The sequence below is a fragment of the Ascaphus truei genome, chromosome 11 (assembly GCF_040206685.1).
Source record: "Ascaphus truei isolate aAscTru1 chromosome 11, aAscTru1.hap1, whole genome shotgun sequence".
Classification (NCBI taxonomy): domain Eukaryota; kingdom Metazoa; phylum Chordata; class Amphibia; order Anura; family Ascaphidae; genus Ascaphus; species Ascaphus truei.
This window is the reverse complement of record NC_134493.1, coordinates 18,918,159-18,945,103: the sequence shown is the minus strand read 5'-3', so window position 1 is coordinate 18,945,103 and position 26,945 is coordinate 18,918,159. Positions and strand designations below refer to the sequence as shown.

Here is a 26,945-nt window from a genome sequence, read left to right as displayed (position 1 = left end):
CTGATTTTTCTGTTGAGTCCTCCCATGGTCTATTAGCATAATCAATTGATTGCCATCTCCTGTTTGCAATTATGTTTTAACCAATCATGGGAGAGGACCTGTACATAAAAGACATCAGTGTTGAGAGATCTTTTACTCTTTGATAAAGTTCCACCACGGAACGAAACGCGTCAGAGGTGTTCTCTGTGATGTGCAGCATTCAAGTTTAATAAAGCTGATTTTATTTATTCCTTTGGCTGAGTTCCTATTGCAGTGACCACCTACCAACCACATTTTTTACTCTATCTATTTGCGTGGAGCACGCAGGCAACTATCCAGAGCAGGGAGCTGGCTTCTACCCTCCCCTTCCGATGAGTGCGTCTGGATCCGCCCCCCGCTCCTCTCCTTGGGACGTCCAGGAGCGCTGGAACGCAACGCACGCTACCATCATCCCCAGCATTGCTGTCGGCCCTTGGGGATGACGTCACACGCCAGCACGGCGCTCGATCAGCTGAGACCGGCCAGGCACGGGCAGTGAAGACATCGGGTCGGGTAAGGGCAGCAGGCGATAGCAGCGTGAGTACTCGAGGGGGGTATCTTACGGGTGCCTCTCATCTTGTCTCTAACTATCTCCTGTGCACTAGCCCCCCACCTAGGTTTAAGTCTGTTATCCCATTGTATATGCCTTACATCCGTCTCATTCTACAAAGGATTTAATGCCGGTTTAGTTGCCCATTCCTTATTTTATGTGTCAGAGACTGTTCTATATATATTTTTTCATGTACACCGAGTTTTACCAGTGGGTTTCTTAGAGCACCGGACACCGTGGGGTTCACTCTCCCATATACCACAAACTGCTCTTATACCTGTTGGCTCCAGGAGCCTGAGCCTCTGCCACGGAGAGCCTGGGGTATATACTTACTATGGTACAGCGCCTCCACCTGTGAGGGATCCCAGCAGAGCAGAAGCAGCCCCTCACAGGACCCAATAATTTGAACATACACACAGTGATAAAAATAGGATAACCAGAAAAACTCACCAGCTTTCTAAATGATACATACGACAACTATCAGAAGGTTTGGCTACCCTGGATATTGTTTGCAGGTAGCCAAAATGTTGCATTAAGCTCCCTCAGTTTGTAATCACGCAAATCCATTCTCACACCATGTCCAGAGGGCACACCTGGCTGCCACCCCTGGCCCACTACTACATTCTATCCCACAAAATCTAAGTTCCGCCTCACCATTCCGGTTCTCTCATTGACAGACCCCATAAAAGATGCTCCAGAATCCCCTTTGGAAAAGCAATTTATTTTATGTCGACAAGTTTTATGTTTTTGAAAGCCCGCCAACTTGCTGTTCCACCCCCCTGCTCCCCCTCCCTTTTATATCTGTGTCCAACCCCCCCCCTGAATACCCATTTAACCATGCTGTATATCTGTATATTTTTGCCTTACTACTCAATAAAAACTGTTTAAAAAAAAATAAAAAATAGGATAACCTTTACTGTAACGATATATATGTGATATGACTCTCACCCTAATAACTATAATGATGGATCCACAACTGCCCCACGCCTTGCAGGGCCTTTCCCAACTGTAATTCCCAGCACCGTGTGTCCAACTCCGTGTCTACAGTGATGCGTAGTCCCTTGGACACTTAACCCAACAGTGTCCCCAAAGAACCCACCCTTATAGGCGTGATCAACGCCTGTGTTGTACCGGTGTGTTGGTGCACTTTACAGACTGTACCTGCTGGGCGCTCCAGCACCCGATACGCAGAGGCTTCAAAAAGGATCCGCCGATCCTCGCTCCTCCACGACGTCGTCAGGGGTGATCCCACCCGGGTAATGTCTCTCTCTCCCGGGTCCCAGACCTCTCCTCAAGGATTGCACTGTCCGCTGTGTCCATAACTATCCTGCCGTGCTAAGGGGATCTGTTCCCTATTCTAGGGCATGTGCCTGGAGCAACCACAAACTCATACAATGACTTAGGGCCTATCTGGGGCCTAGGGGGTATGCTGGCCTAGTGCAGAGGCTACTTGCCTCTCTGCATGGACCCTCTGTCCCCTATCCCTGCCTGGCACACACTGAATCACATCATCTGGGTATTATGACAATATCCTCTCCTCAGGGAAACTCTAGAGCCCTATTGCCTGCTGCGCAACAGGTGACCGCCCCCGAGGCTCATGGGACCTGTAGTTCCCAATCCATAGCCTGTTCCCATTGGCTGCCGCTTTGCGCGCTATCTCCTACTGGCCGTCGTGCGAGTCGCATCCAATGCGCATGCGCAAACTACAAAATGGCGGTGCCCTGAGATCGGGCTGCCGCGGAGCCTCTGAAGCACCTGAACGCTCTCTGCACTCTGCCCCCACCTTTCTGAGGAGTCAGCTGTTTGTCGCTGACTCCGGTGACACCCGCAAGCACCGGAGGCATCCCCCACACCCACATGACCCACGGAGGTAAGGGGGTGTCGCTGAGAGCCCAAGGGTTCCGGGGCTACGAATATGAGACAGTTTCCAATGTCTCCTCTTAAACGATGTCTTCAAAGAAATAGGGGAGCTGGGGACGGCACCATAGGAGAGAAAACACAAAAATTGCACCATAGAGTAGTATTATTTCAGATTGAGTGATGGAGTGTCTTATAAATCTCCGAATGTTGTACTCGCATTTAAGCAGACATTTCAAGCAAATCACAAAACGTGGCAAACTGGTAGATGAACGTTCTGGTGAGTGCAGCAAGTTGGAAATGCATTATTTACAGCATTAAAGCAATAGGTAAGTCAGGAACTCCCAGGTTAGTGGTGAGTTGGATCTCACCACCTCCGTGTACTGGTTCCGGCTGTGACATACCATCCGGTGGTGTCTCTTCCGGTTACAGCCATTCTGAAACAGATGACGTGGCAATCACAGTCCTTCCAAACTCTCTCTTTCTCTCCCACTCTGGTATGGCAACTCAACGCGTTTCGCTGTGATTCCAGCTTCCTCCTGGAGGGAGGGTTATGGCCCAGGTCCTGGAAGGCATTTTTTGTCATATTTACTATGTATTCTTTTTTCCATAAGACACCTTCTTATCGATGGGCTGAAAGTTGTCTTCCAGCACCAGAGGTTTCTTATTGCAGAAGACTTTTTAGATAGGGAATCCTTTTCCTATTGTCTACTTTTATGTTTCATGTGGGAGGGATAACCCCAAGATTTCTGTTTCTTGCACTATACTTGTTTTATACCATCTGCACTATGTCTACTTTCTCTTTCTGAGAGACTGGTGGGACCCACATTGCAGTGAGGACCAAAAAGAAACAAAACCTGACAATTTCAAACCCCTGTAAACTCTGTATGTGAGTTTATGGAGTGAGACGTTTAAAAAAACTTTTTGTCACTATATCACTTATATTCACTATTGGTATAATATGTAATTTTTTTTTTATATATGGTTACATAGTAGATGAGGTTGAAAAAAGTCCATTAAGTTCAACCTATGCTAAATTTAGACGACAGATACTTTATCCTATATCCGTACTTACAGTGTATGTATCCAGAGGAAAGCAAACAAAAAACCCAGGGAAATATCATTTAGTGATATCTTTTAAGGGGGAAAATAAATTCCTTCCCGACTCCAAATATTGGCAATCGAATTACTCCCTGAATCAACATCCTTCCCATGTTTACTTATTTGGTATGTCCCTGTATACCTTTCCTTTGTAAAAAGATGTCCAACCTTTTTTTGAACATATCTATTGTATCTGCCATCACAGTCTCCATGGGTAATAAATTCCACATTTCAACTGCCCTTCCTGTAAAGAACCCTTAAATCAGATTATCCATCCCCTTTATTAATTTGGAGCTCTTCTCTGCAATTTCTCTAGTTCCAAAATGTCTTTTCTAAGGGGTCGTGCCCAAAATTGTTCTCCATATTCAAGGTGTGGTCTTACTAATGCTTTATAAAGGGGCATACTTATGTTTACTTCCCTTCCATCCATTGCCCGTTTAATGCAAGATAAGATCTTGTTTGTCCTTTGCAGCTACTGCATGACTTTGGGCACCATTGCTAAGCCTGCTGTCTACAAGCACTCCTAAATCCTTCTCCATCAAGGATTCTCCTAATTTATTCCCATTTAATTAATATGTTGCCTATATTATAGCTTTATTTGCCACTGTTTGTACTTCCACAAACACCTTTTTTTCCCACCACTATAAGACTGAGATACACAGTCTTTAAATGTTGGGGCTGCATTTGTTTTCATAAAAACACTATCAGTCATCACTGTGGTCATGTTAGTTTATTTTTGTCACTACCTCCTTTTAATATTATTGCTCACCTTACCGCTTCTTGTCTTTGTTCTTCTATTTTATGTTGAAGCGCCTATTCCTATTATGTCCCGTGTTACTGCTGTAAATGGCTAGGTACATGGAGGCCGCTGTATAAATAAAGATATACGTACAATATGGGCCTCTATCTTTTTCTTTATGTCTTTTTCTATTCACTTAATATTACAAATGTGAAATTGTGCTATGATATCCATATAAGTGTAGTTGCTTGAACCTCAAGGATAGAGTAGAGATGAAGTTAACCTTTATAAATGTTATTTTTAAGATGAAGATGTAAATCTAAAAACATGTATCTAATGTTTGAAGTCTATGATACGTTACAGAAAGTAACTCACCAGTATGGCAGAGACAATGGCCAATATTTACATAGCGCGGCTGCTCCATAAGACACCTTCTAGTACCCGAAGACACCTGCATTCACTTAAAAGGGTTGTACGGTGTCCTTTGACTTAGCACCATTTGGTAAATATGGCTCAATACATCCTATATTAATATATGGCTTCTTTCTTTCTATATTAATCACTTCGGATTCTTTCCCACCTGAAGCTGGAATAGGGGAGAAATAAGCTAGTTAGTCCGCTCCAATTGTGGAGCTGCCTATGTCTTATCCAGCACAAGGAAAAACCTTTATAGTGTATTATGACATAGCTGGTACGTTTGGGTCCTGGCACGCCAGGGATCCTTCTGATAGGAAAATGCACATTTTCAAGGGACTGATCTGACTGACTGCTTCAGTGGTGCGGTTGGCCTAATTGTAACAGAAATTAAGCCCCCTCTATTCTGCTTTCATTAGGTGGGGGGCTTGTGGATCATAGCTGGAGCGATCACCAGTGCTGGAGTTCTGGTGGCACTGTGGTCTGACCTCCAGCACTGTAAAGGTTAGTATTACTATTGTTGTTAATGCTCACTTCTTTTTATGACCCGTATAACTCCTTCGGTAAAGGTTTAATACATTGTAAAACCATTTGTGTGTGTTTTCTACTTTTACCAGGAAATTACGTGTAGAACTGCTTCGGAGAAATACATTTTCTTAGATTGTTTATCGTGGCTTCTAGAATCGGAACATTTGCTGTAACATGACTTCCTGTTCTGTCAGGAAACGCCCTAACCATGCTGGCTTTTAAAGGTGCAAACCCACTTAACACACTAGAAAACCTTTCAGTTCAACAGTCTAATAAACTCTTATTTCTCTTACAACTCTTTGCTTATAGCATTTATCTCCCTTCATTTTTGGGGGAAAGTAATTGTAAGTTGATTTTCTTAGGGGCCTCCGAATAACTAATTGTTTGTCTGTCAGATGTTTTCTTTACTCTTAGGCTAAGGCCCCGCACCCTCAGTCAGCGCGCCCGCACTGCAGACAGGCGGGGCGCTGACAGACACAGACCGCGATATGCGGTCTGCAGGGAGCGGGAGCCGGAGCGGGAGGGGGGCGGGAGTGGGAGGGAGGGGGGTGGGAGTGGGAGGGAGGGGGGGCGTGGTTTGAGCGGAGGGACCCACTAACCACCCCTCCCGGCTCAGTGTAAAGCCATATTCTTCTAGGGAAATGCAAGAAAATATTACTGCTTGCCCCTAAAATCCTGCAATCACTCCACAGCAGGGCACCACCTGAGAGGCAGACCCCTGCACACAGGGTCAATGTTACCCGCTACTCCCCCCCTCCCTCCACACATGCTACACACGCTACACACTGCCCTACTCACACACTGACGCTGACACACACACACACACAGACAGGCACTCGCACTCAGGCACACACATACACACACACAGACAGACAGGCACTCACGCACACACATACACACACACAGACAGGCACTCAGACACACACAAACACACACACACACAGGCACTTACGCTGCTTTCCCTCCACACTCCTCCCGAAGCCTCCCCTCCTCCCGAAGCCTCCCCTCCTCATTGGCTCACAGCCACACCACGTGACGCGTCGACGCTAGGGATTACGTGTAGTGAGTTGTGCAGCCAGGGGGGACTGGGACCGGCTCGGGAGGATTCCCCTGCTGGTGGGCAACGCTCGTGTGGCCGCCCGTGCCGCCGGGCGCAGCGGGTCCCAGCCCTTAGTCAGCCCTGTGTTTTATCAGAGTGACAATAAAGAAATAAAGATAAGGGGAGGGGGAAAGTGGCACCAGCTGTCCCCGGAGCCGACAAGCCATTGATTTATATTTTTCAGTTTTGTTTTTTTTTTCTTTTACAGGGGATTGCAGGAGGGGGTCTCTGGGGCTGAACCCCAGTAATTTCAGCTCCAGCTCCCCCTGCTTCCAGAGATATTTACCTCCGAAGAGAGGGCCGTTATCTTTCTGCTTTTTTTATTCCATAACAGTTTTTTATTTTTCAAGAGATGTCACACATTAAATCTGTGTGGATTACATTATTATTATTTTTTGTATGAAGACTTCTGGAGAGCCGGTTCCTTCTTGTTTTAGGCGGCTGTATCCTATGCATTACATTTTTACATTACATTAAAAAAAATATATAAATAGATAATCTTAATATATCTTATATTAAGATATCGTGCATACATGACCTTACATTACAATACAAGACAAAACATAACTAAAAATAGACATAGTGTCACAGGGACTACAGGAGCAGGTAGGACCTCGGTGGCCAGAACAGCAGGGGAGGCAAGGACTGTTGGGGTCACGGGCTGAGGTCGGTGGCAGGCGGCAAGCAGGATCATCAGGGGCACAGGCAGGGGTAGGTGGCAGACAGGAACAGGGCAGGGGAGCAGGAACTGAGACTATTGAGCAGGAACTGAGACCAAGGAGCAGGGAGCAGTAAACAAACGGGGACAAGCCAGATCATAGGCAAGGGCCTTTAATAAGTACCGGACTCAATACAGAGCAGAAGTAGAAGCATGGGCAAAAGGAGTCAGGACACAAAACAAAAGCAAGGGAGGAACAGGAAACAGGAAACTATAAGGACAGAGGACAGGACCAACAAGAGGAGACAGACAGAGGAACCCCAGAGCAGACAGAAACAGCAGCACACCTGGTGAACATACAAGGGAACTGTGGCTGGGAGCAGGATGTCTAGGAAGACTCTGACACTATTCTCCCCTCTCAGGAGCATTCTCCGGACGATCCTCCTGGCTCTTCAAGGAGACCTTAGTCAAAGGCAGACTCGGGGTGACCCACCTCTGGTAGTTTGTTGATGGGCAAAGTACTTGTCCCCACAGTGATGGCACAGGAACCAGCAACCAGTCCATCAGGCTCTTCATAAAAATCAGTGAGAACATTGAGTTCACTTTTTGTGATCTCCTTTTGTGACCAACGTATCTCTTGTAGCTTTGGAATCTCTTTCTCCAACTTCATCTTTTGAGACTCCAATATAGCACTAAATGTCTGTTCCTTGTAACTCTTGCTCAAGTCTTGCAAAGCCTCTGCCAGCTTGCTTTTGAATTCTGTCTTATGTCCGGAATATTATTCTACTGTCCTGGTATAATTTAAAGAGCATTTAAGACCAGCTATTTGAGTTTTCAGCTCTTGAAGCTGTCCTTCTACATTTCTTTTCCCATTCAATGCAGTTGCCAGTTCAGCTTCTATGGAGTAGAGTCGCGATTCCACATCTCCCAGCTGACTCAGAGCAAGGCTTAAATCTGTTTCCTTTTCTTTCTTTATTTCTCACCTGCAGCTGCCAGTGCTCCCCCCTCTCATTGGCCGTGTGGTCCAGCAATTCGCAGGCATCAGCCATTTTGGCCTCATAGTACAGTGTCAGGCTGGCAACTTGACGGACGGGCACCAGCTCATTCTCTTCCTTTTTGGTGAGCTGTATCTTGAGCTCAGCGATCTGCACCTGCAGAGCTGTGAGTTGCTGGGATGTGTGTTCAGCTGCCAGCTTTAGCTACCCCTGCTGAGAGGGACCGATTTACCAGCAGTACAGAACCGCAGGTTGGCTGCTCCCAATGGAACCGGACCACCCCGAGCCCTGAAAAGGGAGTAGAAGCATGAGTAACCTGGCCCACGGGAGCGATCTGCGCAAGTACAATTGCCTATGGGGACCCCAGCATATAAACAGCTGGCCCCCCTCTGTTTGCCACAACACAGGCCTGTAATGTTGCTCATCACACATTAGTGCTACCCGGTAACTGGGGACCCAGGGATATCGCAGGGACACTGCTGGGACAATCGCGCAAGCGCTGGGAACCGGGAAGTATTATTGTATAAATTGTGTTTTAAATCTGTGTTAAGGTCAGATGGCAGTGGCCTCCGACCCCGTTATACCAGGGGTACAGCCTGGCTCTCCCTTTTCCAATATAAAAGAAAGGTTAGCCCCAACGTCTGTGTCTGGCGAGTTGTCTGATTTTAGTGCACTGTTACAACAAGATAGTTAGTGGGAGGTGGACTGCCCTCAATATATATATATATATATATATATATATATATATATATATATATATATATATATATATATATATATATATATATACCGTATATCATACAGAGGGAGTAAAAGAGGGGTTACATACGATTGCGTATATAAAAATAAGCGAGCATTTTATAAATGTAGCCTGGTCCCCTCTGGCTCCCCGGTCATCCATTTCCCCCTCCCTTACAGTACCTCCGTCAGGGTGAGGGCTGTAGCGGGTGTTGACGGTCTGGCCGGCGGCTCCCTTTGCAGGGTGCCGCCATGTTTGTTATGTTCGTGCATACGTGGAGGCTCGCGCATGCGCAGAAGAGTTGCGGCGGCCATTAATATTAGTGAGGAATAGCAGATGTGGCGCTTCGTAGCTCAGGACCTTCCCAAAGGTGGCAATGCGCAGTTGCGAGCAGCGGCGGCCATTACAAAGTCACACATGCGCAGTACAGATAGCACACGCGGCGGCAATAGGAAAGGGCTCCGCAAGGGACTACAACACCCAGCAGCCTATGGGGCTGCTAACCACCTGACGCCGGGCAGCCACTTGCGCGGCCAGATCTCCTGCAAGGAGATAGATACATTTCGCGCACTGGCACCAGTGAGTCAGTTGGAGCTGGGAGAGCATTTGGGTAGCGTGTGCGTGTGTAGGGAGCAAGTAGCCCCTGCACTAGGCCAGAGATCCCCCTTAGGCCCCAGCTAGGCTCCGACTCCCCTCAGCTTGTGGTTGCTGCAGGGACCGCTCCATAGGATTGGGACACGGTCCTGTAGAGCCAGCTTAAGTGAGGGTTACAGCCAGGAAGCCTGGATATCCTGGCCATTGGTGACAAAGTTGAATCACTCTCGGCAGCTAGCAGAGATAAAAGACATTCTAAAGGTGGATCACTCCATGCGGGAGCCATCCATAGTAAAGGCGGATCACGACGTGGGATCACCCTTCTGGAGCAGGGATCTCAAGTACAGCATCTGCGTGCCCGGGTGTGGACACACTGGGCAGGTACCTTCACCACAACACATGCACCAACCCTCAACTGAAATTAGTGGGCAGCGCTGTCTCACACTTGCGTGGGTGGGGGGCTCTTGGGTACACGGTGTGGGGGAGCACGGTGGTGGGTTAAGGCCCTGCGAGGCAAAGGGGTAGTTGTACCTATTAGTAAACATTAGCGTGTTAAGAGTTATACCTGTGTCAGTAAATGTTATTGTTTTATACACAGTGTGTGATTGATGTTATTGGGTCCTGTGCAGGGCACCTCCCACTACGCTGGGATCCCTCACAGGTGGAGGCGTTGCACCGAGAGTATTGTATTATATCACCCCGGGCTCCCTGTGGTGGAGGCTTAGGCCCCTGTGAGCCAACAGGTAAGCGCATCCATAGCGTATACCCCCAATCTCACTAGGGGGGGGGGGGGGATACATGGGCTACATAAGCAATCCAAAGGATTCTCTTTTCCCTCCATTTTCTCCATTATCTTACCTCTGACAGCTCCATTTGCTCTTTAGGACAAACATTATACGACTGACATTTAATTAACTTGAACCATGACTCATGGAATGCTCCTGTGCCCGAAGGCAGAACACATAAGTAATGGGATTACCTGGAGGTTGAAAAGCAAAAGAATGCAGTGGATATTAAATAGTTGTGTAGAGGAATGTCCCACTAGCGCAGGAGTGGCCAACTCCCATTCTCAAGGGCCACCAACAGGTCAGATTTTAAGGATATACCTGCGTCAGCACAAGTGGCTGAACCACTGATTGAGTCACCTGTGCTGAAGCAGAGACATCCTTAAAACCTGACCTGTTGGTGGCCCTTGAGGACTGGAGTTGGCCACCCATGCCCTACAGTATGCAAACATATGTATTGTATAACAGGTCAAGTTCAACATAAGAGGTGGAGATAGGGACAACAATCTAAAACAAAGGGAAGGTACCAAAAGGTTAAATGAACAAATAGATCTTGTTCCATTTTTATGAGTTTGTTGTTGTTTTTGATAGATGTGTATACTGTTTTTCCTTATTTTTATTATGTGTATAAAGATTTCATATATGTTTTATTGTATGCAATAGACTAAATTTCAGTCAATTATATTGAATAGTTACCAATTCTCTATACACACTGTCTAATACCAAATAGGAGACATTTACTCATATTTAGCCACCTATATCATACTTCTGTTCAACTATGCCAAATTCACTATTCTAAGCCTTGGGGCTATTAGTAAATTGATATAAGGACTCAAAATAGTACAATATTACAAGTTGAAACTCCGTAGAGGTGTATGTCAATTGTTCTATTATATCAACTAATTAGTGAGAATCTATAGAAAGCAGAGAGGAATAGGGCCATCATCCCCTGATGAAGCCTAATGTGCGAAACGCATAGGGTTGCTTAATAGGCACTTGCAGTGGAGCAAGGAGAAGAAATCATAGTCAGACTAAGTGTATCCCCCCCCTCGAGCGTGAGCCGAAAACAGGAGGTGCTGCCGGTGAACAGAGAGACTGCTGTTTCGAGCCTGGCGCCAAGGGATCACAGCGGAGGCGAAGTCTCGCGAGAACATTGCATTTTGCTTCCGGGACTCGGTGTGGGGTGCCGGGAACCCGCCGGTGTTAACTCACATGTAAGTGAAAGTTACTATTTTTATCTGTGTTTCAATACAGTTTCTTTTTCTTTTTATATGTATTTTGAAACGCTTTCTTACATTGTTGTCAGCTTCAAGAATATTTATTGCAAGAATGTGGTGGTATTAACAATTTGTACTCTACCAGTTCCGGAGATTTTAGCTGAAATCCTCTCGATCATTCGGAAGCAGCATATAGGGACCATAGTGACTAGAAATGTGTGTAAATATAAAACAGATTAAATCCCTGAGTTTTATGGGTTTAAGAATTTGGCATTAATCTAAAAAATTGAAAGGCCTTCAGCGACACATTTAATAAGTGGTGCTAAGTTGTAATAAACCCTACAGCACATTCACTTAAATGGGCCATGATGTACCTTATAACTGCTTAGTAAACCTGGCCCTCAGTGTCTCAGACTGTACATGAATTGATGGCATAAACCTTTCTGTTAAATATTACTGATCTCGGGTATTATATTTCCACTTACTTGGTATTTTTGGTTGGAAAGCTGAACCTTGCTCTGTCTAGAAGTCATCCGACACTGCTGCCAGCCCCAGGTTCCCCAGTGAGAGGCATTTCAAGATCGTCACCATATAGTACCAAACAGCTGTACTCTATCAAATACTGTGCAGTTCATGACAACAGCATAGACAGCCCACACCAGCGGACTGGGAGCGGTGTGAGGAACAAATCAGAGCCCTACAGTATTCTGATTCAGCATTTTATCTGTCCAAACTTAAGAGGTTTTACCAAGTAACCGTTACGTTTTTCAGCTTATCCCTGTTTGGACCAATTAAGTTCTAAAAACCTCATCTCAACTACGTATATACGTACCATATGTTTGATGTTTTCCACTTATCATTGGATTTTTTTTCAGCTACATTTTATATACCTTGCTGTATCATCGAACTTCTTGTCCCGTCTGGCAAGGTCAGGTGTTTTTAGCTCATTTTTGCCGAAGCATAATGTTAACCCTAACCTCATCCAACTTTTTGTACAGTCTAACACTAATTCTACTTTATCTTTTAAATATTTCTTATGTTAGAACCTTATCAAACTACATGGTTTATATTGGTTTATTTATATGTTAGTATTAGTTAGTCCTATACATTTTATTTATAGCAGTTATATGGCACCCTTATCCAGGGGCATTACAATACAATAGTTAGTACATTTTTGGCACAATGAGATTAAGGGCCTCATGCAGAGAGCAGCACTATTTGAAATCTCGCCATTTTCCGGAGAAAATCGCGCTAAAAACAGCTGAAAATGGCGAGGTAGGAAAAAAGCGCCATTTTTTTTTCTATTTGAAAATCGCGCGGCTGGCGAGAAACTACATCTCGCCAGACTGAAAAATATCCGAATTCAGAAAGGCGCGCTCGCCATCTAGCGGCTGTTTTTGGCGCGATTTTCTCCAATTTTCTCCGCCAACTAAAGTTGGCAAGAAGCAGGAGCTCGCCGGCTTTCAGCTGCGCGCATCTCCTCATTTACAATTCTCCACATGCAGTAATGCTAAAAATAGCGGATTTCACCCATTTCTGCATATGGAGAATAAAACTCTCCATTAAACCTACTTTTTATTCCCCTCTCCAATTTTAAATAGCGCTGCTCTCTGCATGAGGCCCTAAGTGGCTTGCCCAAGGTTACAAGGAGCTGACACCAGGAATTAAACCAGGTTCCCCTGATTCAAACTCAGTGTCATCATTTACAGATCCAGTGTCTCACTGAGCCGCTCTTCCTCCCTATCATTTTTGGATTAGCGAGCAAAGTGAAGCCAGCAATTAGACTTTGTGGACCTTTGTGTGTGGGTGTGTTTGTTTTTTGTTTGTTTGTGTTGTCTCTCCACAGAGCAAACGCTTGGCCGATTCTGATGAAATTTGGATTGTACTTTTTGCCAGCCTAACTTAGATCTGCCAGAAGTTTCAACCAAATCGGTGCAGCCCTCATCTTGAAAATATTTATTTTTATTTTTTGAAGTGATAGAAAAAAGTTAAGCAGCACATCTCATCGGCCGGATTCCCGATACAAAACATGACATTTATTATTTTGCAATTTGTACACAATTTGCTTCAACCACTTCAGCGAAATTAAATATTTAAAATGAAAATAAATTGGTAACCACAGTAAAGAAACAACACTGTACAATAACAACCTATACATTTACTTTGTCATCTACGGTAGGTGGCAGTGATAATTATTCACGGCGCATTTGGTTTTTGATTTTTTCCCCATGGTATTGACGATGTCAGTATAACTGTTCATAGGTCACGGCCGTCTTGATAATAATGAGATTTGTGTGTTTTTTGCTTTTCAACTTTCGAATAGTTAGTTGCTAATAAGATTGTCATTGTCACGTGGGAGTGTTTTGGAGTTTGTGATATACTATTAATTTGAGAGGGTAATAAATATTAATCATTTTCTTTGGCTTCAAGACATTGCTTATCATTGTGACAGACGATAGATAGTCTTTCTGGTCAACTTCGTTCCCGGTGCCTCCACTGTCCGTGGAAACTAGGCTGATTTATAAGCTTCTTTCAAAAAAATTTAAAAAAATAGCGTGAGTATTAAATTGGCCAGACATTACCGTTTTTTAAACTGAAGTTTGAGAATACTAGGACATGATGACAAAATCCACAAATTGATGGCATTTCAAATTTTGTTTTGGCATGGAGGGAGGGAGGGAAATGGTTAATTCTGTGGCATTGAACATAGAGGAAGAAAGGATGTCCCTTTTGTAAGTTCTAAACTGAGAAGAATATTATTTGAAAACGTGAAGATTTAAAACATAAAGAATAGATATCACAAGGCAAGAATAAATCTCTCCTTAGAGTCAGTGGAATGTCCGGGAATTTACACAAATGTAGCAGACATTCTTTCTCCCGTTATTGTGTGATTCCACGTTACCACAGTCGCAATTTTTACAGGGCGATTTGCAATACAATTCAAGGGAGCCATGAGTTGCCAATTCGCACAATTTTCTAACCACAACACAAAAATTATTTCCTTAACACGCCATAATCAGTGCAATAACATCTGCTACATCTGTACATCATATCACGCTACTGAGTGCTTGATAGAATTAACAGTTGGGGGTACATTCGTTACAGTGATTTTGACATTAAATTGATGGTAAGAAAGACATTTTCATCTTGCATCTCTTAACCATTTTAGTATTATATGCAACTGATATCAGCTTTGACACAATTTGTGTCCTTTTTAGTAGATATTGCTCTATATCTTTTTATAGGCAATTTTCTCAGCTTTTTGAATAGTCTGAAAGGTTACAAAGCTCAAGAAAAGGCATAAATCCTATAGTTACTTATTTGCAGCAACATATTGTTCCCATTTAATCTGGGTTAATATTAAGATTTGCTTCTGCAGTGTTTGTTTTTATGAACCTCTGATCTTGACCCAGCCGTCGTTACATACAGAAAAAGAAGCATAAAGAGGCTCTGTGAAGGTGGCAGTGAAAGTGTGTATGAGACTGATTGTGTCAGCCAGGTGATAGAAGGACAGGAGACCAGCCTCATAGTCCAGATAAATTCCAAGTGCCTTACAGGCGGACTTCATGCGGAAATATTTCCATTTAGACTCATACTCTGCTGTAAGACATTTACTTGTCCAACAACACAGGCACCACGACTTGTTGTTACATCCTATATAGGATCCTGACGTTTCCCTCTTTATACTTGGATATGCCACTCCTACTTTCCAGTAGCCCAAGTCACTAGTCTCCACTTCCCAGTAATGTTGCCCTGAGGAAAAGCACTGGGTGCTCAACACCTGCCCTGTTGCAAATCTTTCTGGTCTCTGTGGTCGTGACTGTTTTGCAGCAGAATACGACACCGTTTTTAGGTCACTTGATATTACTATGTCACAAGCGGCTGTGTTTTTATCCAGTAGTATATCGGAGGCATAACCCACATGGAAACCTTTTCGTGATTTCAGATGAGTTAGGAATTCGGCCAGCTTGTTGAAACCCCTCTGTAATGTCACAGAGATCAATATCTCATCCAGATCATACAAAGTATTATCCATATTATTATTTCTTTCTCCGTTATCATTGTGAGTTGTGTGATCTTTGCTATTGCATAGATCCTCAATGTGAAGCATCTTCCCAAATATTTCCCCTGTTTGGATTTCCAATTGCTGGATTTCATCCGAGAGCTGGAGTATAATCTGATCTTCTTGTCTGGTGATCTCACTCAGCACACTCTTCTCTATAATCTCCAGCTGTTCTCTGATGTCCCGAAACAGCGCAGTGACTTGGCACTTTAAACCAGATGCCTTTCCCCGAGCTCCTTTTATTTGTTCCTGCAGCCTTTGCATTCTGTTTCTGGTCTCCTCCATCTCTTAGGTCCGTTTGTCCAAAATATTGTACAGTAGCACTTTCTTCTCCTCACTGGCTTTATTCAGCTGCTTTGACTGCTGTCCCCTTTGCGATTTAATCAAGCTGCAAAACAAGCTGATACAGATACCATCTTGAAAATAACAATACTTTAAGAGCTCCTTATGAACTAGGCCTCTTCGTCCCTCGTCCAAAGCAGTAGTTTCAGGCAACAAATGGTCTACAGATTTGTTGCGTGTTTTGATATGATTATCACGCAAGAAGATTTTACACTGCAGACATGTTTTAACAGCAGGAGTAAGTGTCAGTGAGTGCAGAATATCACAACCTCACCATGCTTTTGCTCGTTGGTAAGGTGACATTCCCCCACATTACACAGCTTCGGGTTCCTTCGCAATGCAGGCCGCTCCTGAAACTCTGCTCTTAATTCAGGACAGGTCTTAACTCCAGAACGATCAATAACACTATCACTGCAGTGTTGGCAGAAATTATGGCTGCAGCTTAGAAAGGCAGGATTTGTGTAAATATTAGGCAAATAGAACAGTTTAGCTCCTCTCTCAGCATGGAAGATAGAATGGTAAAGTAGCAAAGCACCAAAGTAGCTGTAAGAAATGAAACTTGACTATTTTGACTCCGCAAACTAGTTTGACTGGTTTTGCTTTTCCCTCCACACCTACATACTTTACTGGTAAACTACATATTTTGTCAGGTATAGGGGATACAGTGTTAGCCATAATAAAAAAGCAAACACTAAATGTTGGATACATTTTATTTAAATAAATACAAGCTTCTTGGACGGTAATGATAGAGCCTAATCACAACTACATATATAGGTGGTCTCGCAAGGCCCCCACTGTTGGCGGCCTTGTGAAACCCCCCTCTATTTCACCCCCCCCACCTCTCTTCCCCCCCTGCACACACCCACCTCTTTCCCCCACACCTCTCTCCCGCCCCCTCACACACTATTCTGAGGCCAGAGTCATGTGTGGTATGAATAGCCCAGATAGGTTCAACTCGTTCCTTTTACAAGCACAACAAGTTCTTTGTCTTTCTTCACTTTATTGAGAAAAGCATGGATTTACAAAGGCTCTTGTGGATGATGGTGTTGTGGGAGAATGTCTCTATGGTGAGTGCGCTTGATAGTGGGGAAAGGTGAAAAGGATGAGGCCTTGCCAGTAGAGCAAATTACAGAAGTACTCACTCAGCCAATATTGAAGGTGAAAAGGAAGCAGTGAGGGAATTCTGGGAAACAGGATAGCCTGGGGACAAACCATCTGTGAACAAGGCAGAGGGGGAGAGAGCAGATTAGCCCATTCTGATAGAAAGGCTGAGGTTGCTATAGCAACTCACTGAATATGTCCAAGTAAACAACATGTGTAGCAAAATGTTGCCCTTTCACATGCAGCAAGCTGCTGAAACAGGGGAAATAACAGGCAACTGAACTATGGAGAAATGAATCCCATAAGCTGTAAAGGGAGACAGAGGAATATGGAATCTAGTTCCAGGACACTCCCCGTCTGGTATCTGGAGATACCACTATATTCCTGGAATATGTGGAACATATGTGCAATACAACAACATAACAATGGAAGGTTCATGTCCACATAACGATGGGATACCGGCCGGTACCACCAGCTTAAAGTCCTTTGGCCATCTCGGTAAAGGAGGCCAGGTGGATGCACAGCTCTAGGTTAGCTTGATGCACCACAACGTCTCTCAGAGTCCACATAACTGGTAGTCAGCTCCTCCTTGTTATAGTCCGATTTAGACATTAGGAGGATAATCTCTGTGATGGGACTTAAAAAGGTTTTAACAATCCCATGTTGGGTCACCCGAACTTCTACCTTGCAGACCCTTTAATCTTCACTTGGGATGGTTTTGATAATAAGTCCCATGGGCCATTCGTTTCTTGTCACCTGTTTGTCTTTCAACAGAACCACATCTCCTTCTTGGATATCTGGTTTAACCGTTTGCCATTTATGGCATTCCTGGAGTGTCACCAGATATTTGCGTCTCCAGCGATCCCAAAATGTGTTGGCCAAGCGCTGCACATGTCTCCACTGTCGTTTGTACATATCCTTAGAGTTGAAATCTTCGACTGGGGTGGGGATGTTCCCTACTTTCTGGATTAGAAGCATTGCTGGTGTCAAAATACTTGGCGATTCTGGATCTGTTGACACTGGAATCAAAGGCCTAGCATTAATTATCGCTGATATTTCGGCCATAAATGTGGTTAACACTTCGTGGGTGAGTCGAGTCAAATCGTTTTTCAGCATCATAGAGTCCAAGATATGCCGGACCATCCCGATCATGCGTTCCCATGCTCCACCCATGTGAGAGGAGTGAGGAGGGTTGACTGTCCACGTACACTCTTGGTCACGCAGGTATCTCTGGATACTGTTGCCTCTATTATCTTTAGTGTTTATTTGTAATTCCTTACATGCTCCAACAAAATTGGTACCGCAATCGGAGCGTATTTGTTTGACTGGTCCTCTGACTGCAAAGAATTTCTGAGGGCATTTATGAAGCTTGAAGCGTCCATAGATTCTATGATCTCGATGTGTATAGCTCGCGTACTCATGCAGGTGAAGAGTACCACCCATCGTTTACTGTTTGCTAGTCCGCCCCTCGTTCTACGCGAGATGATGGCCCAAATACATCAAGTCCTACACAGGTAAAGGGGGGTTCTGTATTAAGTCTGTCGATAGGTAAGTCTGCCATCCTTTGGTCTTGGCTTTTGCCTCGCAGCATTCGGCACCTAACACATTTGTGGAGATTACTGGCCACGCACCTTTTCATGCCAATGACCCAAATGCCCGCTGCCCTAATAGCGCCTTCAGTGAAGTGTCGTCCCTGATGCATGACTTGTTCATGGTAGTAGCGCACCAACAAAGTAGCGATGTGATGCTGGCCAGGGATGATGAGGATTGTTTTCCTCCCTGCTCAGTTGGGACTTGTTGAGGCGGCCTCCTACTCTCATGAGGCCGTCATCGTCAATGAAGGGATTTAACTTCCAAAGTGGGCTGTTTTTGGGGACACTCTTCCCTCCACGAATGCAATTGATTTCTTCCGTATACGTTTCTCTCTGAACATGACGGAGAACAGTTTCCTTTGCCCTTGTAACTTCCTCCACGGTGCGCAACTCTTTGCAGATGTGCTAGCCGTGGCAGCCGTTTTTTTTACCATCTGGTGTCTGGCGGAAGGAAAAGGCTATATGCCCGAGATGGGCTACTGCTCGCAGGAGGGCTGTCCACCTTGAGAAGCGATGGAATCGATGTGATCCGAATGCATTTCTGTGCAGTACATTTGTGAGTAACACGGATATTTGTGGGGGCCTTATCTCCGTATCCTTCTCGGGATCCACGAGCTCAAAGTCGCCAACTGGGGTTGGTGGCGTTTCCGCGGGCTGCGCAAGAAACTTTGTTCCTGTGAGCCACAACGTATTCTGCAGTTGCGCTGCTGGTACTGATCTTGTGGCATGGTCTGCAGGATTTTGGTCTGTGGGCACATGGTGCCATTGTTCTGGTCGGGTTGACTTCCTGATTCTTTCTACGCGGTTGGCCACGTATACGTAGTATCTTCTTTTCTTGGTGCATATGTAGCCCAGTACCACCTTGCTATCTGTGTAGAATCTGACAGCATCTGGTTTGCAGTCCATCTCGTTTTCAATGAGCTCCGCCAGTTCTACTGCTAACACTGTGCCACATAGCTCGAGTCTGGGGATAGTGTGGTCGGGTTGTGGCGCCAGCTTAGCCTTGCCAAGGATGAACCTGATATGGTAACTTCCACCCATGTCCGTGGTTTTTAGATAGACCACGTGGGATCTGAAGTTGCTCAAGGGTCTTCAAGGAATACTTCCACGCTTCCCAATCTTTCCATTTTTCTGGAGGTAGTGGGGTGTCCCAGTCCTGCTTCTCGAAGGACATTTCTCTGAGAAAAGGCTTTTCTTGTATAGTGACAGGAGCTACGAATCCTAGCGGATCGTAAAGACTGTTAACTGTGGACAGGACTCCGTGTCGTGTGTAGGGTTTTTCCTCGATGGCTACCTGGAACGTAAACGTATCTGTTTTAAGATTCCAGCTTATCCCCAGGCTCCGCTGTATGGGAGGCGTGTCGGTCCCGAGGACCAAATTCTTGAGATCGTTTGAGTGATCATCTGCGTGGAACAATTTGGCGTTGTGCGCTGTTTTCTTTTTGTTTCCATCTGCGTGGAACGCCTTCATCACTATGGCACTATTGGAAGCTATTTTGTGCAATCTTAGGTTGGCGTTTGCTAACATCTTTTGTGTCCTTTTGAGCAGGTCTATGGCTTCTTCTTCGGTGGGAACTGATTTTAATCCGTCGTCCACATAGAAGTCTCTTTCAACGAAGTTCCTCGCGTCCTTTCCGAACTCTGCTTCTCCGTCTTGAGCCGTTCTTCGGAGGCCGTAGGCAGCCACCGCCTGTGATGGGCTGTTACCGAAGATATGTACTTTCATGCGGTACTCTATGATTTAGTTTTCTATGTCGTCATCTTGGTACCACAGGAATCTCAGGTAGTTACGGTTGTCTTCTCGCACAAGGAAGCAGTGGGACATCTGTTGAATGTCTGCTGTTTTGGCGATTGGCTCCTTGCGGAAGCGGATCCCAGAAGACTGTTCGTCAGGTCCGGCCCGGTGAGGAGAACATCGTTTAGGGAGACTCCCTGATGCTAAGCACTGGAGTTGAATACCACTCGAATTTGGCCAGGTTTCTGGGGGTGGTAGACGCCAAACGACAGGAGGTACCAGCATTCTTCGCCTTCTCTCAGTGGGGGCGCCGATTCTGCATGACCACTGCAGAAGATCTTCTGCATGAAGGCCACAAAGTGTTCCTTGGTCTCCGGTTTCCTTTGAAGGTTAAGGCGAAGCGAATTGAGCCTAGACATAGCGTGGTCTCTGTTGTTTGGGAGGCGTCTTCTTGATGAGCGGAATGAAAGTGGGGCCACCCAATTGCCTAATTCGTCCTTGAAGAGCTCCTTATCCATTAACCTCAAGAATTCTTTATCTTCCATTGATGGCGCCTGTTTGTCATCGTCCTTTATTGTCTGGAACGCTGTACACCCTAGGTCATCAGTGTATTTGTTTTTCACAGGCACGTCTGCATATGTCTTTTTGGTCTCGAGCTTCTCATGGACCTGGAAGTGGTTTGGACAGGGTTTGAAGTGGGATGCACAACCGTTCTCCAACAAGTTTGTACGTAGGGCATCCACGTTGTCGGGTCCGCGTATCCTGTCTATGCATACTTCTCCCTCTATCACCCATCCTAGATCGAACCTTTGAGCGCTTGGGGCGTTGTGGTCCCCGTTTCGCTGTTCGCGGATCTTGTGTGCTCTCATGATGTCCCTGCCAAGTAGCAGCATGATCTGGGCGCCTTCGTCTAGTGGTGGGATTCAATCGGCAATAGCTTTGAGATGGGGGTGGTGTCGCGCCATGTCTGGTGTGGGGATTTCGCTCCTATCTTCCGCCATGTGATTGCACTTGATGAGTGTGGGATGGGGCATTTTCACTTTGCCGTCTATTGAGCATATGGTGTAGCCATTCACTCTCCTCCCTGTAGTTTCCATTCGTCCTGCGCACGTTCTGAGTGTGTAGGGAGAGGCGCTGTCTTGTATGTTGAACATGTCGAAGAATTCTGACCTGACCTGCGACCGGTTGCTCTTGACGTCGATGATAGCATACATTCTTTTAGCTCTTTGGGGTTGTCCCTGTGGGTGCACTGCTACAAGACATATTTTAGAGCAAGACCTACAGTCGTTTCTTTCTCCACATACCTCTGTGCATTTGGACGCTACCGACGTCGTGGGGGGCTGTATCTCCCTCTTCTTCCTCCACGCCCTGCTTTGTCGTGGGGTTAGGGGCCTTACTAGATCTGGGCTTCAAAGCCTCTGGGTGTAAAGCGGCTATGTGCCTGTCGCTATTGCACTCTGTGCATTTCATAGCTTCTTTGCAGCCCTGGAATAAATGAGCTGTGGAAGCACAACATTTGAAGCAAGCTCCCCATTCCCTGAGTAAGTTCTTTCGCTCCTCTATGGGCTTCATTCTGAATCCGATACACTTGTTAAGCGGATGCGGCCTTTTGTGTATGGGACATTCTTGGTTAAGGTCCCTTGGTTTCTTGTTCCTGACAGCCGCCTGGTCGGGACTCACGTGGGTCGTAGGGGACACGTCTGTCCTGTGGACCGAGATGGGTGGTCTGGCATCCTTGTATCTCGCTGCTGACCTTTCATGCCTCGGATGGCTGGCACTGTATGTGGTTTGCGCACCTAAGATGAAGCTGGGGTTGTTTCTCGTCCTTGCCGCTTCACGAATGAAGCTTAAGAAGACTGAAAATGGGGGGTAGGCGACTTGCTTCTCCCTTTTGTATTTGTAGCCTTGTGAAATCCACCTTTCTTGGAGGTTGAAGGGTAGCTTCTCCAAGATGGATCTCACTCCGCGAGCTGAGTCTAGGACGTTGAGACCTGTTAAGGAATGGTCTTTTCTTGGTCTCTTGTATCGATAATGAGAATATTAATACTACTGGTTACAGCTACCCATCCAGCCTCACACAGCCTGACTCAACACCATGTCATCCCACACCATGTCCACAGAACCTGATACGGCCCTCGGGCACCCGACCACCCCGGTGTCCACAACAGTCTAACCCCCACCCCTATATGTGGTCAGCGCTGCTACTATGGTGTGTGTTACCTGGTTGGTGCACTTAGTGATGTAGGTACCTGCCGGGTGCACTGCCTGGAAGAACGATGGGATGCGCCGATCCAGCGGGATGCTCTAAGCAACGCAACCTTAGCAAACGCGAAAGTTGCGTTGATCAGAACACGTCAGGTCAGAGTAGACGCAAAGAAATCTGGACTTAGAAAAAATTCTTGCTTTTTATTTTTGCATGCGCAAAACCCATACAGCAGGCCGGCGGGTGTCCCCGGCTGACCCCGCGGGGGTCTCCGAGGGAGCCCGGGGGTCGCGCGGGTTTCCCCGGCTGACCCCGCGGGTGTCCGGGAGTGTCCGGCTCACCAGGCGGGGGTCCCAGCGGGAGTGCAGGGGTCCCTGCGGGAGTCCGGGGGTACCCGCGGGCCTGCGGTACCAATGTTGCACCTCAAAGTAATAAACAATAATTATTACTAAATACACCCCCCTAACACATACTATACAGTAATGGCCAAAATTACTATTATCCAAATATGGATAATAATGCAATTGGCCATTTTAAATACATATAACATTCAATAAATACAGTCAAAACATATTACACTTACCTTTTACAGGCACCCACGATGAAGGCCGTCTTCATCCTCATCTTCATTCTGCCCATGCCCCTACGGTGCTGCAAAACATGCACAACAATTACAATAGCCAATGTAATGTCCCCTAACCCCTTAATCACCATAGCTGTTATTAACCGCTACAGTCATTAAGGGGTTAACCCACCCTCACCCACCACTCGGGAGGCCTACATACCCTCCCACACTACCCCCCCACACGTGAGGCCTAACCACCCTCTCCCACTACCCATAAGGGAGGCCTACCCACATACCTTTGGGGCCAATACACCCTCCCCCCACCCCCAGTACCCACAATAAAAAGAATACACTGCCCCACAATAAACATCATTCTATTTATTAAATACATAACCCACCCCCTGTGCCCCCCCATAAATACATGATTTAACCTTTTACATACAGGGTTCATACCCCAGCCCCACGCGAGTCCCCGGCGGGCCTGGTGGGTCACCTGACAGACCTACAGGGTACCAGCAACTTGTTTCATACAGGTTCTGGAGGCCTGTTGGTGGGTCCCGCCAAGCGCCATGGCCCCCAGGTGGTCTCCACGGGTCACCGTGGGTCACAATTGGGTCCCCACGGTAGGCCCACGGATGTCTGGGAGCCCCGGGTCAGACCCACAGGTGTCTGCGGGGCCTCGGGTGGTTCTCACGGGGGTCTGGGGACTCATGAGTGCTCACTACGGGTCTGCGGTGCCCCCACGGATGAGGGACAACCGGTTCTTTCCCGCACACTATGGGTCCGCGGTGCCCCCACAGATGTGAGGCCACTGGTTCTTCCCGCAGGTGTCACCCATGGAACCACCAGCCTGATACCCGTGAGATACCCGAGGATACCACAGGTGGTCTCCAGAGGTCTCACGCAGAACCAAGGAACCAACCCTGAATGTAAAATAAATAAACCTGGCCTATACATTCAATACATACACCCCCCCCCCAACACCTACAGTACAATAATGTGCAAAATAATTATTATCCAGATATGGATTATAGATTATTTGCCCATTATTAAACTCATAAAACATGTATAAATCAAAACATGCATTTTTAATCTTAAAATCACCACATTGCACGTTAAAATAAATCCAGCATCTATTGTAAATATAAGCCAACAAATCAGCAGCTCCACAAATGTATATGAAATGTCACACAATTGCATAGAGTGTGTACATGATGCAATTAATCTGTGCATCATGTAACACTATGCAAAATATATGTAACAATAAAATACAATATGAACAATGTCCCCTAACCACCAATGCCAATCATGAAAATCAATTAGAAACTAACCAACATCAATACAATTAGCATCAATCAATTAATCAATTTCCTCAAACAATTAAAATACAATACAAATCAATTATACAATTCCCTATTCAATTGCTAAAGCCAAACCATTGACAAAACAATTCTAATTTAAAGTAACCACCATCATTCTAATCTAACTACCATAAAGATGCCATTACTAAATACAAATTACATTATTCACAACAATGACAAAATAAAGATGCTAAATACATTATCCATACATGAAAAGAAGCTAAACATGAGCCAAACAATCAATTATTATCCCTGTATGTCTATCCATACAGATAGATAAACATAACATACAGGGGCAATAATACAGCATAAAATTCACATACATTCAGTGTCCGTGAATGTATTATATACATAGATACATTAACTGGCATTAAATGGGAGTGAAAAAATAAAAGACATTAATCAAAAATCATAAAAACCTGTAAAAGTAAAAATAATAAACTTTTCTTGTGTTTACTCACCATTAGATGTCCACTCACCGAAATCCAAGCGACCCAGAAGCACAGGAACCAATCTACAGGTAAGTCATAAAATAAAAACCATAACAAATCCACGTCTGTGTTTTCTTTCTTCTTTGGGGTCTTTTGGGGTCTTCTGGGGTCTTCTTCCGGCTTCTTCCGTCTTCTTACGCCACGCCCTCTTCTCTTCTTAGGAGGGGAGATGTTCCCTCCTCGGCGACTAGCTTCAAAATGAGGCGACATAGGCTTTTATAGGCCTATGACGTCACATTTTGGTCAAATGTTTCCCACGGTCTTGATTGGGCCGTGAAAAACATGTGATTTGGCCGAGCCAAATGACGTCATATAAAGGCAATGAAAGCACAGCCAATCAGAATGGCTTTGCTTCAATTGCCTTTAAGATGACGTCATTAAAAGAAACATGGCCGGTCTCACATGGTACGGTAGCCAATCAGAGCGTGGGAAATACATCTCAACTCTGATTGGCTCTAGTACCATGTGACAGGCTTTCAAAGACATCACATCCGTTCTCCCCCAAGCCTCTGTCACATGGTCTACTAAAATCCCCCCACACACACTCAATCCCCCCACACACACTCAATCCCCTCCACACACACACACTCAATCCCCCCACACACACTAAATCCCCCCACACACACACTCAATCCCAACACACACACACACACTTAATCCCCCCCCCACACACACACAATCCCCACACACAATCCCCCCCCACACACACAATCCCCCCCCACACACACAATCCCCCCCCACAGACACACTCAATCCCCCCCCCCACACACACACACACTCAATCCCCCAACACAATCCCTCCCACACACAATCCCCCCCCCCACACACACACTCAATCCCCCCACAGACACACTCAATACCCCCCCCCACACACACACAACCCCCCCCCACACACACACATAATCCCCCCCCCCCACACAATACACACACACAGATACTTTCACCTGGGGGGGCGACATGTTCCGATCCCCCAACCCCCCATGCTGCTGAAAACTGGTGCGGGAAGAAGACAGGAAGAGAAGGAGGGGCTGACTGTGTGCAGAGAGAAGCCCCGCCCCCTCTGCAAGACACTGACACAAAGAAGCAGCACCACGGAGCTTCTGGCCGCCCGTGCACAGCTCTGCCCACCCCCAGGTTTCCCTGCAAGCAGCCCGCGCCCTCCCTACATAATTTTGTGCCACCCAGTTTGCGCACCGCTGGTGTAGGGAGAGGCCTCTCTCTGTGCAGCTCTTACTGACTGCGGCCCGATTGTACGGGGGAGAACTTTGAGGGAGGCTGAGATCTCATCGCTGCTGTCCCGAGCGGTATTGGCATTTTCCTACCTCACGGTTTGAGACTTGTGGAAATGCTTTCAGATTCTTTCTGAGTACCGTGATAACTCAAATAACAAACAGTTCGGTGGGAACATGTCCCGTCATTCGAGATGGTAGCAAAGTTATCAAACCTACTAGAATAGGCCCCAAAAGCATTCTTGTGACTTATCTATAATGTTCCTTGAGGCAAATAGTCATTAACAGGGCTCAACAAAGTCTAAAAAACCGCGCTTGCCCAAAACAAAGTCACTCGCCACCCCCAAAAAAACACTCTCACCCCCCCACAAAAAATAAAGATGGCGGCGGCACTGGCACCCGATGCCCCATACCGGGGCCTGTAACTTGGAAGCAGGGGGTCTCTGAGGGAGAAATCAATGCGGTTCAGCTCAGGGGACCCCCTGCTCCCGCACACTATTATTAAAAATACATTAATGCTGCTTCATTGCCATAGCGGATAGCCGCTAAGGTAATGAATTATTATTTATTGTTATGTGTGTTTTAATACTAGTGCAGGGGGTCTCCTGAGCTGAACCGCATTGGTTTCATGTCCGAGGACCCCCAACTTCAGGAGATACAGGCCCCTTTATGGGGTGCCTGTATCCCCTGCAGAATGTAAATAACCCGGTCACGTGACGCGGGAGCTTTAAAGTGCAGGGGATACCGGCACCCCATAACGGGGCCTGTAACTCCTGAAGTAGGGGGTCCTCGGACCTGAAACCAATGCGGTTCAGCTCGGGAGACCGCCTGCTCATGTACACTATTATGAAAATGTATTTATTTAGTGTACGATCGCCTGTAACAGCCTTGCATGGAGATGGCAAATCTCCATGCAAATGTTACATGCAGCTTTTTTTTCTATCAGCTAGCGTACGGAGAGGTTCAGAA

At 46.0% G+C, this 26,945-nt stretch overlaps 1 protein-coding gene across 1 annotated transcript; it reads right to left on the bottom strand.

The window, feature by feature from the left end:
* Positions 1-12,791: 12,791 nt before the first annotated feature.
* Positions 12,792-16,352, bottom strand: LOC142462945 (zinc finger protein RFP-like). Its single transcript, XM_075565164.1, has one exon. The coding sequence runs from the start codon at positions 15,640-15,642 to the stop codon at positions 14,683-14,685; it is 960 nt and encodes a 319-aa protein (XP_075421279.1). The 5' UTR covers positions 15,643-16,352; the 3' UTR covers positions 12,792-14,682.
* Between the last annotated feature and the right edge of the window lie 10,593 nt (positions 16,353-26,945).

Bases quoted from the DNA above. Each gene is read 5' to 3' on its own strand.
- LOC142462945 (XM_075565164.1), bottom strand. From the start codon at position 15,642: ATGGAGGAGACCAGAAACAGAATGCAAAGGCTGCAGGAACAAATAAAA.